At 40.7% G+C, this 18,842-nt stretch overlaps 1 protein-coding gene across 1 annotated transcript in view; it reads right to left on the bottom strand.

Moving 5' to 3' along the window:
- Positions 1 to 1,633: 1,633 nt before the first annotated feature.
- The window catches only part of Tmed8 (transmembrane p24 trafficking protein family member 8), a 47,408-nt gene continuing 30,199 nt past the window's right edge, over positions 1,634 to 18,842 (bottom strand). Inside the window, exons 3-6 of the mRNA XM_076849797.2 lie at positions 13,368 to 13,497; positions 10,646 to 10,772; positions 10,128 to 10,433; positions 1,634 to 8,562 (exon numbers count right to left, since the gene is read on the bottom strand). Coding sequence (XP_076705912.1) covers positions 8,345 to 8,562; positions 10,128 to 10,433; positions 10,646 to 10,772; positions 13,368 to 13,497 — 781 coding nt within the window. The 3' untranslated portion in view covers positions 1,634 to 8,344. The remainder of the gene's footprint in view (positions 8,563 to 10,127; positions 10,434 to 10,645; positions 10,773 to 13,367; positions 13,498 to 18,842) is intronic.

Below are 18,842 nucleotides of genomic sequence, written 5' to 3'. Positions count from 1 at the left end.
TGATTTGGGGAGATGATAAAGGATTGGACATCAATCTTTATTTTTGAAAGTATGTTGTTTTTGAAGATTATTAAAAGATTATTAAAATCTTTAAAAAAAAAAGTTTCAACCTGAATTTTGAAATAGTAAAGGCAATCACCTTTTCAGGGGACATTTTTCAGTAGTAGCTTCTCTCAAAAGGCTGAGTGAGTGGCCAAAGTCCTTCTTCATTTCTGTATCACTGGTCAGATCTGTGAGGGACATTCAGCAGACCCCTGATATGCAGTCTTCCTAGAGTGGGAGTGGCCACAGCAGATGAAGAGCAGATGTTGGAGTGGCCTGATCCTGTATCGAATGTGGAAGGTCTTCCAACTGGATGGAAGTAATAAGACACAGCAAATGCTTTGGAAGGAGTAAAGCAGGAAGGAGGTGCTGCCAGGAGACACCTGAGAACAAATCAAAAAGCACAGGAATTGTTTTCCACAGGCGTTTTACACATTCATTAAGGAAAGTGATAAACTTATTAGATAAGCAGGTTCATATGATAAATATTTGTTTTATTGGTTCCTCTCGATTGCATGGCCACAGGTGCCATTCTGCTATGGGAGAATATTCTGAACTTAGAGCGCTGTCGTGGTTAAGCCTGAACTATGTGGGTTAAAGAACATCAAGGCTGAGTATTAAGAGCTATAATTTGTGAGCTGCCTTAGATAATGTTGGGCTGTCAAAGTCAAGGATTTGACCAGTATGAAAGCTTTTAAAAGTTAAAAAATAATCTTAATTCTGTTATATATTAGAGTGACATAATAGACCCAGTGTCCCAACCATGACTTTGAAGATCCTTAGCTACATGTAAGCTGCCTAGGCATTTTATTTTTGGTTATGGTGTACTTTCGTAGGCAGATTATATTCATTTAACTCACAGTTATTTCATATCTTTCCTTATACTTCAGCCTCTAGGATATGTTGCAAATGAAAGCAGAGAATGACCTGACAGGCTCATCTTAGAGTCACAGATAGCACTGAACAAAGTATTTAAATGGCATCCCGCCCTGCTCAGATGAGTCCTTGCTTTGTAATGAGGCGCCAGGAATGTAAAGAGGCAGTGTTTTAAAAGATGTCAAGATATGTTATGTCTTCATATTTGCAAATAAAAACAGGATAAATTAAATATCCCCAGACTATGTTAATGAATAACCTGGTATTCAAAGTACTGGTGCCAAGTTTGAAGAGTGTTTGTTCATGTGGAGATGAACATCACTAGGAACCAAATCCTGATTAAAATTAAATTTTCTATTCATCATCACTATAAACCCAATTTTTTCCAAACCTAGCTTCCAGTTTTTTCTTTTCTTTTCTTTTTTAGATGTCAATGGATCTTTATTTTATTTATTGATATGTGGTGCTGAGGATCGAATGGTGCCTCACACACGCTAGGCAAGCGCTCTGCCATTGAGCCACCACCCCAGCTCTCCCAGTTCTTAATATTCTGCCCTGAATTTAAGTGCAGACAAAAGATTTATCATTAATCTTCATCCTTTTTCAAAATTTGTATAATCTTGATAGGTTATAAAGGAATTCACAGAATAGCTTTCCTTGTGAGATGAAGGGGAGAGAGAAAAGATGTAAATCAAGTAAAAACACAACTCAAATGTTCCAGGTGCACAGTGAAAAAGTTTATTTATGACAGATTTCAAAACTCAGAAGAGAAGACAAAGAAATGCACAAAAGCATCACAAAACTGTTACATAATATAAAAACACTGAGAACTGAGCTATTTAAAGAACCATAGCTCAGGATCATCACTGTATCACAGCAACACACTCAATGCCACAGGGTGATAAAATATGGTATTGTAAAAGAAAAACCTCTCAGCAGGACACAAGACTCAAATACAATTTGGTACAGAGTTCTTAAATTATAGGAAATATAGGAAATATTGACAGCATTTCTCATGAGGGTGACATGTAAAACAAGTTGATAAATGATTAGTTAGGACACTTTTATATAAAAAAGACAAAACTGTGATACAGATTTCCTTCCAGACCCCTTTTGTAAAGTCAGCATCAGTGAATGATTTAGCACAGTACGGAAAGAACATCTTCGTGGTTGCCAATTGCTTAAATATTTATCAGGAAAACATGATCGCTTTTCAATCAACTGATAGATCTGAGTGATGGCACGAAAGCAGGACCTCCAGAAACGTGAGCTACATGCTGTGGAGCAGTGGTTTAGGAAATCTTCAAGCACCTCCCTGCACTCCCATCATCCATTCCCAGTCTGCTTTCTTCCAATCCATCACTCTGACTACACACATTTGTAAATGCTTTCGTTTTTTTACAAAGCATCCCAGCATTTCCTCTGGGAATTTCAAAATACTTCCCATTGTTATTAAGGAAATATGGATACACCAGAGTCATGGGTCATGGGATTGCTTTCTCCAGACTTGACTTGTTCTTTATCATAACTAAATAGAAATAACTCAACTGGATTAAATAAAAGCTAATTCACTTATGGGACAATAATTTCAAAAAGGAACACAATAGTATTTTTAACAGAGAATTTCTTAGTAAAATGTACTGTTCAGAACATGAGAGAAGGAATTAAGATAATGATTTCCAGATGATTCCTGGCTTGAACCTAAGAATCAACAATGACAACCAATAACAAGGAGCATTACGGACGAGGCATTTCAACCCTGAGTGATGAGGAAAGTTCAGGAAGAGCCCATTAAGTTGACAGTGAACTGTGGGCTCTTTGGCAATACTATGTACTATGATATTTCAACCCAAACTTCAGAATTCTTCATGAACCTGTATCAGAACTTTAGAAAATATGCTTTGTCCCTGAAAGTCATTTCACCTAATTTTTCATCCTCAAATAAGCCAAAACTGTCTGCTTAAAATGATACAAAAAACTGAAATTTCATCAAGTAGCCTATGTGTCTAGATTTCTAGGGCACCTTTTCATCATATATTTGTATCTGTGGCAAAAATGCCTTGGGCCTAGAAGAATTCAAGGTACATAAAACAGAAATCAGATGATGAGTTCAAACCAGTGGCCAGGACTACAGACAATGTCACAGCCAGTGTCTTGCCCTTGGACTTGATTTGTGAGGAATGACAATTTATAAATGAGCCATACCATCTATACTACTGCAGTCTGTAGACTATTCATTGTATTTCCTTAGCTTGGAGATAAGGGATTCAGAAAGGAGAGGTTCTATGTAACCTTCTTGGTTCAAGCAGGAACAATGAGACACTTCAGAGGGAGCAGTGATTCTGAAACCTGCTTAACAAAGTTTCTCTTTGGGTCACAAATTCTGCCCTAACATCACCACCTAAATAATGGGATGTACTTGGGAATGCCCAGAAGTGCTAGATGGATTAGACAGAGCAAAAGACAGCCACTGACCGTCACCTGACACACACAGCCAAAGCAGTACTCGCCTGTCTCCTCCCATTCCCATAGAGGTCACCAGAGGCAGAGCACTGGATCAGTGGAAAGCAAACCCTCCTTTTGTACCAGGGATCGAACCCAGGGTCACTTAACCACTGAGCCACATCCCCAGCACTTCTATGTTTTATTTTGAGTCAGGGTCTCACTAAATTACTGAGGTTAGTTTCAAATTTGCAATCCTCCTGGGATTACAGGCGTGTGCCACCGCACCTGGTATCTCATGACTGATTTTCAATACTCATTCCCTACTTCCTCCCAAAGAAGCACATGTGGTAGCTCCCTGAGCACAATCACAATGAATACAAGGACTTGCTCTTTGTCAAGCAGTCTTCACAAGCCTACCTCCTACCAACAGCAATGGAGTTACCTTCCTTCCTTCCACCAGACAGATTCGCTTTCTATCTTCAACCACCTTGACTCTGCAGGGGTGGTAGGCTTCTTTATTTCGACAAATTTTGGTTTCTAGGCATTCTTCACTTTGGGCAATGTGGAAAGAAACTTAAAGAGGTTGCTGTGGATCTTTTAGCCCCAGGAAAAACTCTTAAGTAGAAAGTTTAATGGGGAAGAATGAGAGTACCTGCTGTACTCGGTGCCCTGTGTCTGTCCATCCAATACAGGCGAACCATGCCCCTGCGGTCGGCCTGTGGGGGACTATGTGTTACCCAAACCCCCTCCTGTAGTTCTAGGCTCATCTGTGATGTTGGTCAAATGACTATCCCTTTCTTGGCCATATTCAGACCACATCTGGAACTGACTCCTCTCAGCCTCTCTCTAATTCTACCATTTTTTTCCATAGCACTAAACGCTTTTAAATCCCAAAGAACAGAGAGATGAAATGAATCCTCACGTCAGGATTACACTTAGCAGAGGAGACCTACTAGGTGGTCCTGTTGGAAAAGTCAGCAAATTGGGCTTGGGAATCCCCCAGAAAGCACAAGGAAACCAGGAAAGCTCCTGGCTTAGAGAACAATTCCAGTGAATGAAATGCAACTCAAACACTCAGTGAAATGGGATAGGAGTAAAATCCCGGGATATATTCCATAGCTCTGCTCTCCCTCCTGTTTTATCCTGATAGCACTCCTTTTGATCAATTTAAAAGGCAGTTCTCCAGCAGCACAAAACTGTTTACCTTGCACCCCTGCCACCCTCTGCTAGAACTAGTCTTTCATGTAAATACAGAGTCTCTTAGCTCCATACCTTACAACCACAGACTGAGGTTAAAGGCAACTTTTTGCAGAAAAGTGGTCTTTAAAAATAAATATAAAAACACAGACTTTAGGGCTTGGGTTTCACCTAATTCTCTCAAAGAGGGAGAGAATTAGGTGGGGCTTATCAAAATACAAAATTTGTATACTGTGAATTTCACAATATATAATCCCATTGATTAATAAAAGGCAGCAAGCTTATGAATTTAACTCTTCTATATCCCTACTAAAACAAAATAATAGATACTTTTTTAAAAGTTCATTTTGCTTTCCTAAATAGATTAAAATATTTTAAAAAGCATACAAATCAATTAATTAAAAAATAAGCATAGTCTAATTTCAAGTTGCTACCTACTTCAGTGATAAAGGAGGATTAAATTTGAATTTCAGAGTCCTGAGGGTGTATCATAAAGCAATAGAGATTAGAATCAAGTCTTTCCAGAGCAGCCTCCCAATTTCCCTCACACTGAAATGCCAGTTAGAGGGAAAGGTGGCAGAAATCATAGCCTGAGGGAAGGCAGAAAGACAGCATGAATTTTGAAAGATGAAAAAGAAGAAGAACCATTACTGTAAAGGCCACGTCTCAGGTAATTCATGTTGAATGAAACAGATCTGCTAAAAACCAGGGGCACCCTGACACAGGAGAGCTGGTGCTCTCTATGCAGGGAACATTCTCTAACTAGATACTTGTCAAAAGCACAAAAAGTTAGAATCATCTTTATTTAAAAATTAGCACTTTATGATTTTAAGATCTACATGGCATGTGTGTGTTTATATTTATTTTTTGTTTACTGAAATTTTTCATAGTAAAATGTTGGAAAAATCAACTTTAAATAGAACTTCCTTTCCAAATGCCCCATCTATCAACAAAGTAGGAAAATGAAATGGACTGAAGAAATTTTAGAACTCAACTATTCTGTGTAGAGAATTCCAAGATCTGCCCTACAGACTTTCTTCCAAACTGTTTGTTAATATTCACTTGAGCTCCGGAGAATAGAGTGAGAGTGACAGCCAGGGATCTTCATTTCACTGTTTGATAAACATGGATAAGGACAGCCTGAGGAAGTGGCCACCTTTTAGAATTTGCTGGGCTATGGGTTCTCAAGTAATTTTACCTGTGCTTTAGTAAATAACTTTTGTCTCTAAAGTTCAATTATTTCAAAAATTTAATATGAGAATAGTAACTGCATTAGACTGTGAGATTATCTTCTTTTAGCTATTTGTGCTAATGAAACCAAGAAACACTATGGAGGAAAAAACAGTAAGGAATGCCCAGGACTTCAAAATGACCAGACAATAGCAGGCACATAGAGGTGATGAAAACAAGTCCCTCAGGGTTCCCTGATACAACAGAATCAGGATTCCAAAGAAAATAAGCAAAGAGACTTTCGTGACAAAAATAAAAAAATAAATGGTGCATGTTATCCCTGGGAGCTTGCAACCTGTGACCTGATAGCTCCATATTGAGATAAAGTCATAGGTTGATAATAAACAGGAAAAAATAAGCAAGGTTTTCAACGACTGAAAAACAGCTCAGTAGAAAATTATTTTACAAAGACCATATTTGATTAGCTAAGGCATGATTCAACTTCATGATGAAAGAGTGGCCACAAAGCTATGTAAGGAATGACCCATGACATATTTGCTCTCCACTGCCCAAACGGTCACTAAAATAATTTCTTACAAGATATATAAATTTTGGCCAGTGTGATCCTCTACAAAACACATTTGCAATGATACAATAATGGAGGTATGATGCCACTCAAGAGAATGGAATGCCAATGGCAATCCACAACACCCTATCTTACTTTCGGCTTTGCTCCCAGGGGAACAGAGGCTTAGGACTCATGGTCCTTTGTTCCTGACAAAGACACTATTACAGACCTACTGGGAGGAGTCTTGCTGTTCAAGTGACCACTCCTGTAGGAGGATAGGCTTGGGGTGAGGAACCCACACAACAAAGGAATGAGCCAAAGAAAACATCATGAAAAGGTGTCAGAGGAGGCAAAAGACTGAAATCCTGGAATCACAGTGATTGGCTAGTCACTGATTGGCTAGTCAATTCCTCTGCACTCAATTCCCAGAGAACAAGTAGGCTCCCTCGCCATTTAGAACTCCTCATGGGAGTGCTGGTCTGCACCTACACGTGGGGCAGGCTGCAGTCATCCATCTCTGAAGGGGCAGTCGCCTCCCAGAGCATCACAGGACTGACCTGTAGGAATGAACATAGTCACCTCCCAAATTCTCCTACAATCATTTTTAACTCTATAGAAGAGGTGGCCTCAGTGGCTCAGAGCAGATGGGAAGCCTTCTGAGAAACAGAAGAAACTGTTTCAAAGGCAAAAATGAAATGTGCTTAAAAAAATAAATAAATAAATAAATCTGATTATTCAAAATTCAACGGGAGTAACAGACTTCACACAGAAACAAGAAACAAAGAGGAACAGATGACTGCTGGAGTCCTGGCCTCACCCTGTTCTCCTTCTCCCCCAGAGGCCCTGGCACCCGGGGGCTGCCCGCTGCAGCACCACAGCACTCTGGCATTCATAGGCCTCGGGGTAAACAGAGTGAGGAAGGCTGTCACCAGGGAAATGCAAGCTTTGGTCAGGTAAAGAACATGTACAATCAGCAGCAGTCCCTTTCCTAAGGGACTTCGAACACCAAAAGCTTTTAGCCCTCAATACAAAAAACCCTAAATCCAGAAACTTTGAAAATCTGATTGGGTTTCACTGCATTTAATTCCAAACCAAACCAAACAAACAAACAAACAAAAATGTGGTGGGGGAATCTGGAGTGGTTTTTTTTTTCTTTTTTAAACTTCTCTTTGATGATATCCCTCTTTCTTGGATTAAATTTTTTAAAAAATTGAGTAACACTAGAATTTCAAAGGTGGATTCCAAGATCAATTCAGTATCTAATTTCCACCCTTTCTGCATCAACTGCCAGTGTCCTTGGTAAGGGAAACTAGCTCTTGGAACAGAAAGTGATAGAGCCCATTTTTCCTCCCAGAAGATCTTAGGTTACACTAATCATCACTTTAGATTGCATGAAAGTTCTTGCTGTATGGCAAAAACACAGACTTAGGAAAGAGAAAAAAAAAAGGAGGGGTCTAGCCATCAGGGATAATAGTACCCCTCCAAGGCAGTGAGGTCTCGCAGCCTGTGCTAGAGAACAAGAATACCCAGCAGGCAGGAATATGGCAGTGGTGAGAGGATGGACAGAGTTTTCTCTGTCCAAGACACTGGGCTCCTTCATGGGCAATGTGCTTTTCCCTCTTCTGGCACCTTAAAAAGTAAAAAGGGTGGGTGCCACTGAACACACTGGCATTATAGGCTCTCAAGAGGAGCAAGCAGCAACCTGACTGATAAACCTTGTACCAACACCAATCTGTTTGTAAAAGACATCATCCTACTTCCTTTGAGGCTTTTGCCTGATAGGTGCCTTCAAAGAGGGATTTGCTGGCATCTGAAGCAACAAGAGCATGAGTCAGGGACCACAGAACAGGGGACTACACCACCACCTGCAGAAGCCAAGAAGGGGAAAAAGCTACACGGGGTCAACAGTCAGGCATGCCAGGCAGGACATGAGGCTCAGGAGCCTCCCGCGGAACTTTCAGCTCTTGTCTATCTAAAACAAGAGGCTCCGGCTGGCAGCCTGCGTCAGCCAGCAAATACAGCCTGCCCACTGGTCTCAGCAGTCCTTCAGCTAGTGTAGTAGATGTGGAAGTAGAGAGTCTTGTTGCGTAGCAGAGAGTAGGAGTTGTCAAACTTGAGCAGGTAGATACCCTCTCCAGGGTAGTCATGGCTGCCAGCCTGCACATCTCGGTGGCTATCCCGCCGGTACACAGGCATGACTTCCCCATAGCGACCCCGTAGGGAACTCCTGGAGCCTCTCTCCACATCTCCCACTGGGACAGGTTCTGCAGAAGCAAACAGTAGTATTTGGATATGAGTTCAGAGACTGAACCCATCCTACTGGATGGTGAGATGATGAGCCAGGTAACCTCATGATTTCAGTGAGAAGGGGAGGTGCCTTTGGCTTCCTATTATAGGGAACTGAAAAATGTCTGGTGATTTTTTTTTTTCTTTTTTTTGGTCAAAACAGTGACTACTGAGTGACACTGGCATTTAGTGCTCCAGGGTGCAGGAGTGCTAAAGTCAGGCTACCTCTATAACAAAGTAGTGACCCATCCCAAATGCCAATAATGTCTACACTGAGAAACAGTGAGTTGGCCTGATGAGCTCCAAACGTGTCTGGGTATTTCTGGGGGGTAGAATGACATATTTAGATGGAAATATCTAGAAATTCTTTCATTCAGTAGGTGAAAGGACTAGCCAACATGAGTAGGAAATGCAGATAAACATGTTGTACAGAGAGACCCCAAAACTTCCACTTGGTTTCCTAAAAAGTGGCAAATAAGACATAAGGTTCTTCTCTAAATACCTGTAGATTTCCTTGCAGACTCAAGCAAGCTAAGGAACTGATTTTAAGATTCTATAAAAAACTACAAAAAAACAGCTAAAGCTTAGAATCCCCCCTCAAAATATCTCAGGGCCATCCTGAGTAAACACTACAAGTAACAGCTAGAATGGAGCAGAGACTACTTTTTTCTTTTTCTTCTTCTTGTACACAGTACTGGGGATTGAATCCAAGGGCACTCTACCAGTGAGCTACACACTAGCCCTTTTTATTTTCTTTTTTATTTTGAGACATGGTCTCACTAAGTTGTCCAGGCTAACCTTGAACTCCTGCCTCAGCTTTCTGAGTAGCTGGGATTACAGGTGTGTAGCACCACACCCAGCTCAGATACTACTTTTAAACTGCTCTAGCCATGAAGTGAGCAGTCAGACAGCTAAGACAGTTTGCATGGAAGAAAAAAAGGGTACATTTAGCAAATTCACTAAGTTTGGCTCCATATTAAGAATAAATAGCCTGGGGCTGGGATGTGGCTCAGGCGGTAGCGCGCTCGCCTGGCATGCGTGCGGCCCGGGTTCGATCCTCAGCACCACATACAAACAAAGATGTTGTGTCCGCTGATAACTAAAAAATAAATATTAAAAAAATAAAAATAATAAAAAAGAATAAATAGCCCTAAAATAAGAGAGAAATGCAACATAACTTCAGGTTTCCACATGATGTGAAAAACCCAGCTTCTACATACAGAAGCAGTGACTCCTCTCTCTCTGCTCCAACCCTATAGCCACCCCCAGAAAAAGGTTGAGGAAACAATTAGGTACTGATTAAAAGGAAAGAAAACTATCAGCTAATGCATCAATACCAACCCTACTGGAATGTTCTCTGAGGGTCTGACTCTGGCCCACACCTTTTAACTTTAGCTTGTGATGCTAGATTCTGTGCCCAGAGTGCTGCTGGATCCCTTCACACCTGCATTCTAAGGAGAACTGCTACAACCCAGGAAGTAGTCACTAGAAGTCAGGCTAAGGTAGAAATAAAAACTGCAAATTATGTTAAAATTAAATTTACCTTCAATTTCCTCCTCCTCTTCTTCTTCTTCATCCTCTTCCTCACTGGAATCACTGACCTGCACAGTTATATCAGTGCTGGTTACAGGGGTCCAGTCAAAATAAACTCCAAAGCCAATGTCATAGTCATCAGTTGCAAACTCCCAGCAGACACGCTTCCCCTCTGGATGAGTGGGTACCCGGATGGTCACCACCTCACCCCGTTTCACCACCAGACGGCTGTTCTTCTCTTTGCCCAGCTTGTTTTTGAATTCCTTCACCTTGGCAAAGGTCCAGATGCATGGAGGAGCCATCAGAGGTGGGGAAACTGAAAGGACAGGAAGTGTGCTATTAGAAAACTGTGGGGAAATGCTCCCACACCCAGCATTTTGCTTAGGGAGGTTGCCACAAAGACATTCTTGCTACTGGCTTCTCTCACTTCTTTTCATAAGTCATTTTCTTCCCTTCCATCTGCCTACCTTTCTTTACATGTCTATTAGAAATTTAAAAAAACATTTTCTATATTTCTAGAGGTCTTACCTTTCCTGTGGTCCCCCAGAAGATCTGCAGATTCCAAATCAGCTGAAAGAACATCAATAGCTCCTGTATGCTCAGACTGGATCATAACAATGTCTCCAGACCTTTGTGGAACTTGGTACTTGGCCATCTGCACATCAGAACTCTGGTTAAAGGACACACTGAAGTGGCAGATTCCAATTAACCTCTTTCTAAATGAAAGTGAGCCCATCCCTCCCCTATTTCTCCCACTACCCTAATTCAAAGCTTAACATGCTATTCAATATTCCTTTTTTCCACAAGTACAAGTTGCTAATAAATTCTTCTTTTTCTAACAGGGACAAGGCATAGTTGAAAGAGCTCATCAAACTATTAAAATGTACTTATTAAAGCAAAAAGAAGGAATTGGGAAGGAGTATATATTCCCCAAAGATAAACTTAAAATAACCCTTTTTACTCTAAACTTTTTAAATTTGGATTCATCAGAGCTTGGTGCTGATAACGCCAAGGTCACGGGTTCGTTCCCCGTACGGGCCACCAAATGCCGCAGTCTGGCTGGGCACAATTCAGGAGCCACTTGTCAAAAGAAACTAACTTTATTTTTAGAACCACACAAGATAAACAAAACAGCTCCTCAGGAAAAAACCCTCAGAGCCCAACTGCCACCACCGGCTTCCCACAAGCCACACACCCCAACAACCTCTTCCTCCCACAATCCTCCTGCTCTTGAGGCCGATTGGCTGGGTCGCATGGGCGGAGCCAAAAAAGTCCCCCAATGAGCAGCTCCATGGTCTGAAAGGGCAGGGAAACAGCCCAATGAGCATCACCGCAGAGGAGCCAATCAGCTAGATGTTGCTGGGGCCGCTGTGAGCCAATCATCAGCTGGCAGTCTGAAAGTTTGCTGGGACCCCTTCGGCTGTGGCTCTTATTTTTTTTAAGTATGAGTAATTGAACCCAGGAGTCACACGTGCTAGGCAAGTGCTCTACCACTGAGTTATATCCCCAGTCCTTTTATTCTATGTTTTTATTTTGATACAGGGCCTTGAAAGGTTGCCCAGGCTAACCTGGAGCTTGCCATCCTCCTGCCTCAGCCTCCCAAGTAACTGGGATAGACACCACACCATGCTAAATTCTACTTTAAAAAAAAAAAAAATATTCCCTGGGTTAAAGATTCTTTCTTGTTCTTTCCTACCTTTTGCAATTTTACAGAAGTCTCTTTGATCCATACCCTTTGCACAATCCTTCCCCACAAACATCCTCTCAGCTTGCTCCTGCCTTTGGCATCCAGTGTTCTGGGCCATGCCTGGTCTCACCTTAGCCTGCATAGCACTGTCTGTGGCTTCTCTCATGCTAGTGCTCCCATCATCTAGTTCATCTCCCACTCTGCCACACAGCCCCTGGCTACAAGATTTACTTCTACACTGAGGCTATGTCCCACTCAAGGGTTACTTCTATATGACCATCAGCCAGTTCAACAAAACGCTGCATAGAGAAACTGATTTCCAGTCTCAGTCTGTTCCCCCTCCCTCTCATTTTCACTCTCCCTCTCTTTTCTTCTTCCCTCCCTCTCCTTCATCTACACCTCAAGCTCTCACCCTCATCATTACTTTGTTTTATAAACAATTTCATCTTAGAGCAGCCCCAGGATTTGCATTTGAAGAGTGCACTTGCTGCCCGATACCTGACATGCATGGACGAATACAAATGGCACTTGATACCCAAAGCCCTCGCTAAACCATACAATAGCCTACTATGTCTCTATGCTGGGTTTCCCTTCAAATCACTCAGATTATTTCATGGTATTATGCCTTATTTCCTTCTCCAGCTGGGACACACCTACTGAAATCTACACCTACTGCCCACTGGGGAAAGTGCAGCAGCGAGTCAGCAATACAGTTAGGAGGCTGGAATTGTATTTGTGAGAAACAAATAAATCAAGTTTACAACACATCCAGGCTAGGTTTTCACAGTATCTGTTTTGGCAGAAAAAGCACTCCAGTTATTATCTCCATTGCTAGATGAAGTGAATCAGACTTTGACTAGTGTGCTGAAGGAATTCTTCCTTTTCCAAAAGGTTAAGCAACAGATTTCATCTGCAACTCATTTAGCTGCATAGCCGTGTCCTCAGTTTCCTCATTTGGTAAATGGGGTCACAATGGTACCCATCTTACAAGGCTGTTCTCAGAATAAATAGTGTTGTAGATAAAAAACTTATGTAAACTATAAAGCATTATACAAATGTTATTATAATGTTTGCTGTTTTTATTAAATAGTAATTGTTATTATAATACCTATGCTAATGATAATATAAACAATCCCTACCATCCATATCTCTATGGCAAGAAGACCTCTGTGGCAAGAGGACCACTGCTTATCAATACCACTTTTATAGAATCTTTACCATAAATACTAAGTAAAACTTCCACAGAAAAGTGAGACTAAAATAGTCCAATGCCAAGGTCCTTCACATCAAGAGGATTTTAGAGAACACTGAACACTTAACATTCCTTCCAAAACTTCAGTTTTTGAAAAGGTACCTATTATGTGCTAATACAATAACAGGCCCTGTGGGAGATACAGATAATCATTCACAAAACAATTAAGAGTGAAATGCTATAAAGGGAACAAAGAGAGAATTCTGGAAGAGAGGTCACTATGGTTTCTAACTCCAAACCTTCCATTATGTATCTAAATTTTGGTGCCCCAAACTCCTCTGTATGAGAGCGAGCCAGAATATGCTCCCTACCTGGTTGTGGATGTGGGCCTGGTCTGCAGGCAGCAAATGCTGTTCCACCAAAGCTGGAGCCTTGGAGGGATTGGTTGCTCCCTGCAGATCTTCTGTGGCATCCTTACTCACTGGATATACCATCTGTGGCCTCTCAGAAGAAGAGAGCATGTCAATTCAAGGGCTCTTCAGAAAGGCACAACAGTCTTGGAGAAACTCTGGAATAAAACAGCGTTCAAAGGACACCCCACCCCCACTCTCTGCCTTCTGCATTTAGGTCCATTGTCACTTCAGCTCCCCGCTGCCAGGGGCTGAACTGGCCCACAGTAAGGCATTGACCACGAGTGGGCACATGGACTGACAAAGCTAGGTCCCAGGCTCTGAGAACCATAGAAAACAGCTCCATCATCTGACATGGATTTCCAGTCTGATTTTCTTTGTTGGTGTTATTTCTATTATTTATTTTAACAGACAAATAAAAATTGTACATATTTATGTGTAAAATATTATACAAACATACACACACACACAAACACTGTGGAATGATCAAATGAGGCTAATTAATATACCCATCACCTCACATAATTTTTTTTGTGTGAGAACATTTAAAATCTATTAGCAATTTTTAAGCATAAAAAATTATTATTAACCATAGTCACCATAGTATGCAAAGATCTCCAGGACTTACTCCCCCCATATCACTGAAGCTTTGTACCCTTTGACGAGCACCCCCCCATTCTATCCCGTGCCCTGACCTGTGCATAACCACCATCCTACTCTCCGCTTTCATGAGTCTGACTATTCCTCACTCTGGGACGTACTCCACAAGATTTCAACAGAAGTTAGACTCTGATTTTGGTTCTATACAGTCACCAGAAGGAAGCAAGGGGTGGGAGGCCTGCCTAAGTCAGAGGCTGATGAACAGCAGTGCCAGATGATCTGCAAGGCCGTCCCTCTCCACAGTTACCTCAGGGGCAAAGTCTTTCAGCAGCTCCATTTCATACCCAGGATATCCCAGTTCACTGCCAGAGGCAATTGTTTTTTTGTTTGTTTGTTTGTTTTGTTTTGTTTTTTGCTGGGGATCAAACCCAGTGCCTCATGCATAACCAGCAACCACTCTCCCACTAAGCCACATCCCAGTCTTTCCTTTTAAAGCCCAATAATCAACTATCCTAATGATTGAAAACACAGCTATGTGAATAATTGATTTTGAAGAGGCAAAGGAATGATTCATGCGTCCCTCCATTTCTCTGGCTTCTGAGAGACTAGAAAATGAATTAAGTATCAGGCCTGGAGCACAATACCCCAGGTCTTTTGAAAATCTGCTGCCAATAAAAAGTGACATGGCAGGTTGGGGTGTGGCTCAGTGGTAGAGTGCTCGCCTAGCATGCATGAAGCCCTAGGTTCAATCCTTAGCACCACATAAAAATAAAATAAAGATATTGTGTCCACCTAAAACTAAAATATAATTTCTTTTTCAAAGTGACATGGCTTTTTAGAGCAACAGTTATTAAAGATAGTCTGGGGATCCCTGCGGTCCTTAGGACCCTTCAGGGAGTCTGTAAAATCAAATACAACTAAAATCTGTGTTTTCATACTAATAATAAAATATTATTTCCTTTTAACTCTTACTGTCAAGAGTGGGCAGTGGAATTTTCCAGAGACATCTGACATTGCAACTTGAAGCAGAGATGAGAATCTAATTGGGCTTTTATTAAATCCAGGCATTAAAGAGATTTACAATGTCTACATTACTATTACTGTGGAAATTAATTGCTTTTCTTTTAAAACGTGTTATTTAAACTAATACATATAAAGTTAAAAACTTTGTTGTTTTTAAGTGAATGAATAATTATTTTCCAATTTTTCACTTTAATTTCTAATATAGTAAATATTGATAGATAAAACTTGTCAGGTCGATGAAGGTGACTTAGGAACAAAGCACCAGGCAGCCCACACGTGAAAGAAACACCCATCAGGCACTGAGGGAACCGCAGGGTCTCCTGGCCAACCCTGGATCTCAGCCAGTTCCCCAGACCAACTCCAGTGGGACAAGGGACTCTAAGAGCCCCTTTTCCTGTCCCAAACCCTCCCTTCCTGCCCTAAGCCCCATCAAATTCCAGTCCTGTGGATCCCCTAGGCGGTTTCTCCACAGATCCTCTTATCCACTCTGTCGGTCTGACAGAGTTCCGCCCAGGAGTAGGATCTCAATAAATCCTCATAAGAGGCTTTTTAAATCTGCCTCCTTTTGGTCACCACCATGGCCTGACCTTACAAAACTCACATAAAAAAAAGTTCTTTGGGATCCACAATAATATTTTAAAGTGTAAATATTTGATGCCCTATTTTAGGGCAACATTTCTTTATTTCTTCTTTTCTCCTTTGGTAATGTAAACAAGAAAAGTAATTCTTAGTTTATAAATTATCTCTTCTTCAGATAAACAGAGCCATCTTTTGGATTATCCAAGGCCTTCCACCTATATCAGAGCAATCAAGAGAATCAGACTTGCTTGAGTGATCCAGTGTAAGTTTTAAATTGGTCTGCGAGTCTATTTTAATACTTTTTAAAATACTTTTAATTAAACTCAGTAAACTTTTAGTCTGTTTCTGCTTCTTCTGTCCCCTCTTCTAGAAGGCAAGCCTAATGTCAGGGTCTGGGCCTCGATCTTTCTGAATGCATAGTATGTAGAAGCAAGCCCCGCCCCCAGCACGCTCACCTCATCTCCTAGAATCCCTAGTTTGTAGAGGGTCACTCCAGCCACTGCGGCCTCTGAATCTTTGATGCTCCTCAGTCACATCCAACACTCTCTTACTCCTCTCCACTCCTGCTGTATCCCCTGCCTGCAGCAGTCTTCCTCTAGCTCACTTATGGCTGCCTTCTTCCTTCAGCTTTCTTTACCACTATTCCATTCCATGAGGTTCCCTAGATATCGGGTGTGAAATGGCTCTTCCTTCCCTGACCCTTTCACTCTTCATACCCTTACCCTGATTCATGTTTCTTCACTTAGTGCTGCCTGACATACTATGTAACATATTTTGTTGACTGCAAGATACACATTAGTTTATTGTGTAAATATTTTGTTAATATTTATTTTTTAGTTGTAGTTGGACACAATATCTTTTTATTTATTTATTTATTTTTATCTAGTGCTGAGAATCCAACCCAGGGCCTTGCACGTGCTAGGCGAGCACTCTACAGCTGAGCCACAACCTCATCCCTCAGTTTTTGGGTTTTAACAGAACTGAAATATAGGATCTCTTAAAAACTGATGATGTCTTAAAAATACCATAGGTCTAGACTAACACTGAGTTCTCCCACAGGAGGGTTGTGTGTGCTTCTCCCAGTGCAGGAACGTTACCAGCCTGAGACACCCTGAAATTAAGTTCTCTGTTTAAGGGTTTTGTTTATACCACACGAGCAGAGTGAATTAGACAACAAACTGATGACTACGATTTGTGGTTCATATTCTCAGGGAAGGTATTTTTCCTCCCCTTAAACAGTGCCAAGTTTGAGACATTCATATTTTCTTGCTGAGCTTTTCTGTGTCTCTATTTATCTCTTAATTGAAGATGCAGGCTGTTGGTGTCCCTATTAGACTCTCTTTCTTGGTGGTACATCATATAACAGCACATCTTACAGGTGAGATGACAACTCAGATTCTACGAAGCATGCTACATATTTGTTTTCTTTTTGCCTCCCCCACTATGGTGTAAGATCTGTGAGACCAGTGACTTGGACTGTTTTATTCATTTGTAGTACCTTCAATACCAGGTATATAGTAGATGCTCAACAAATATTTAGTGAATATTTGTTGAATTAATAAATGAATATGCTAGCTGGGCACAGTGGTGCATGCCTGTAATCCCTGTGGCAGGAGGAGGCTGAGGCAGGAGGATTGCTGAGGTCAAAGCCAGCCTCAGCAATTCAGTGAGGCCCTAAGCAACTCGGTGAGATCCTGTCTCTAAAACACAAAAAACGGGCTGGGGATGTGGCTCAATGGTTGAGTGCCGGTGGGTACAATCCTTGGTACGAAAAAAAAAAATTAACTAATTAATATGCTAATTTTAACTTGGGAACAAAAAAGGAATTCTGGATCATATTATCATTTATAATATGGGATGGGGGGACTACACGAGTCAATCTGAATTATTTCCTTGATTTTATTGTGGCATCTAAAATTGAGTGTCAGGCTGGGGGTACAGCTAAATGGTAGAGGGCTTGCTAGCATGTGCAAGGCCCTGTGTTCAATTCCCAGGATAGCAAAAATAAAATAAAACTAAGTCTTTGCCTTTGAATATGTTATTTTGAACATATGGTTCTACTTATAAATTTTTTTAAAACTGGACATGCAACAGCCACATAAATTTATGTTCACATTAGCGTTTTATGTCCTGGAGGATTACTGAAGGGTATTTTGGGAAAGAAAAATTGCAAATCACTTGATGGTGGTGATAAGTCACGTAGAGGAAAAATCTCCAAGTTAATTTAAGCTTTTTGGTCTGTGCTGAACTGGAACAGGGAGGACAGCCCAAAGGGTGGGGAGAGCCTGGCCAGCCTCACTAAAACGACAAGAGTTTTGTTGCTTCCATTTCCTGTAGACACAAAATACAAGCACTAAGCTTCCAGCATCAGACCTGCTGAATTTTTTTCTTGACTCCCAAGATTTTAAAATTAAATTTCCTTTGGTCTAAGAATGTTCTGTTTCTACTTTAAAAAATATATTTATTTTTAGGAGGATAAAACCATTCTGTGCCAAAATCTACCCTCCAAAGAGCCTTCAAATCAACATATGCAAAAAAGGAACAGAGGCAGGAAGATAGAAAGGAGTCCTGGGTGGGGGGGCTTGATGAGAATGTGAACTGTCTCACATAACCAAAGCCTGGAGGAAGGTTGTTATATACAATAATTTAGCAGCTCTAAGCACAGAACTCAAAACCTCTATTTCTGGGACTGGGGTTGTGACTCAGTGGTAGAGCACTCGCCTCACATGTGTGAAGCACTGGGTTCAATCCTCAGCACCACATAAAAATAAATAAACAAAATAAAGGTATTGTCCATCTATAACTAAAAAGAAAATATATACATATACACATATATAAAACCCTCTATTCCTAGTATGAGGATAAGCTATAGTTATGGAAACTTGGGCAAATTATTGAACTCACAGTTTCACTTCTTCATCTTAAAAAAAAAAAGTAGGTATTTATTTCATTAGGGTTGAAGATTAAATGAGATAATACACTTTAACACCTGGTATAGTATTTAGCAAATAGGAATATTTGATATTTTGATATTATCATTACTGTTATTATCATTATTACAGATAAATGTTTAATAAAGTATGAGTATTATTATCACCAACTATATTATAATATTAACCAAATTATTTCATACACAAAAAAAGAAAAAACTTCTAAATATAACTCAAAAAGTTAAGAGATTTTTAAAATGCCTTTTGTGTGGGGCATGGACACCACAGATTTTAAATAACATAC

The sequence above is a fragment of the Callospermophilus lateralis genome, chromosome 3 (genome assembly GCF_048772815.1).
Source record: "Callospermophilus lateralis isolate mCalLat2 chromosome 3, mCalLat2.hap1, whole genome shotgun sequence".
Classification (NCBI taxonomy): Eukaryota; Metazoa; Chordata; class Mammalia; order Rodentia; family Sciuridae; genus Callospermophilus; species Callospermophilus lateralis.
This window is presented reverse-complemented; position numbering and strand designations above follow the sequence as displayed.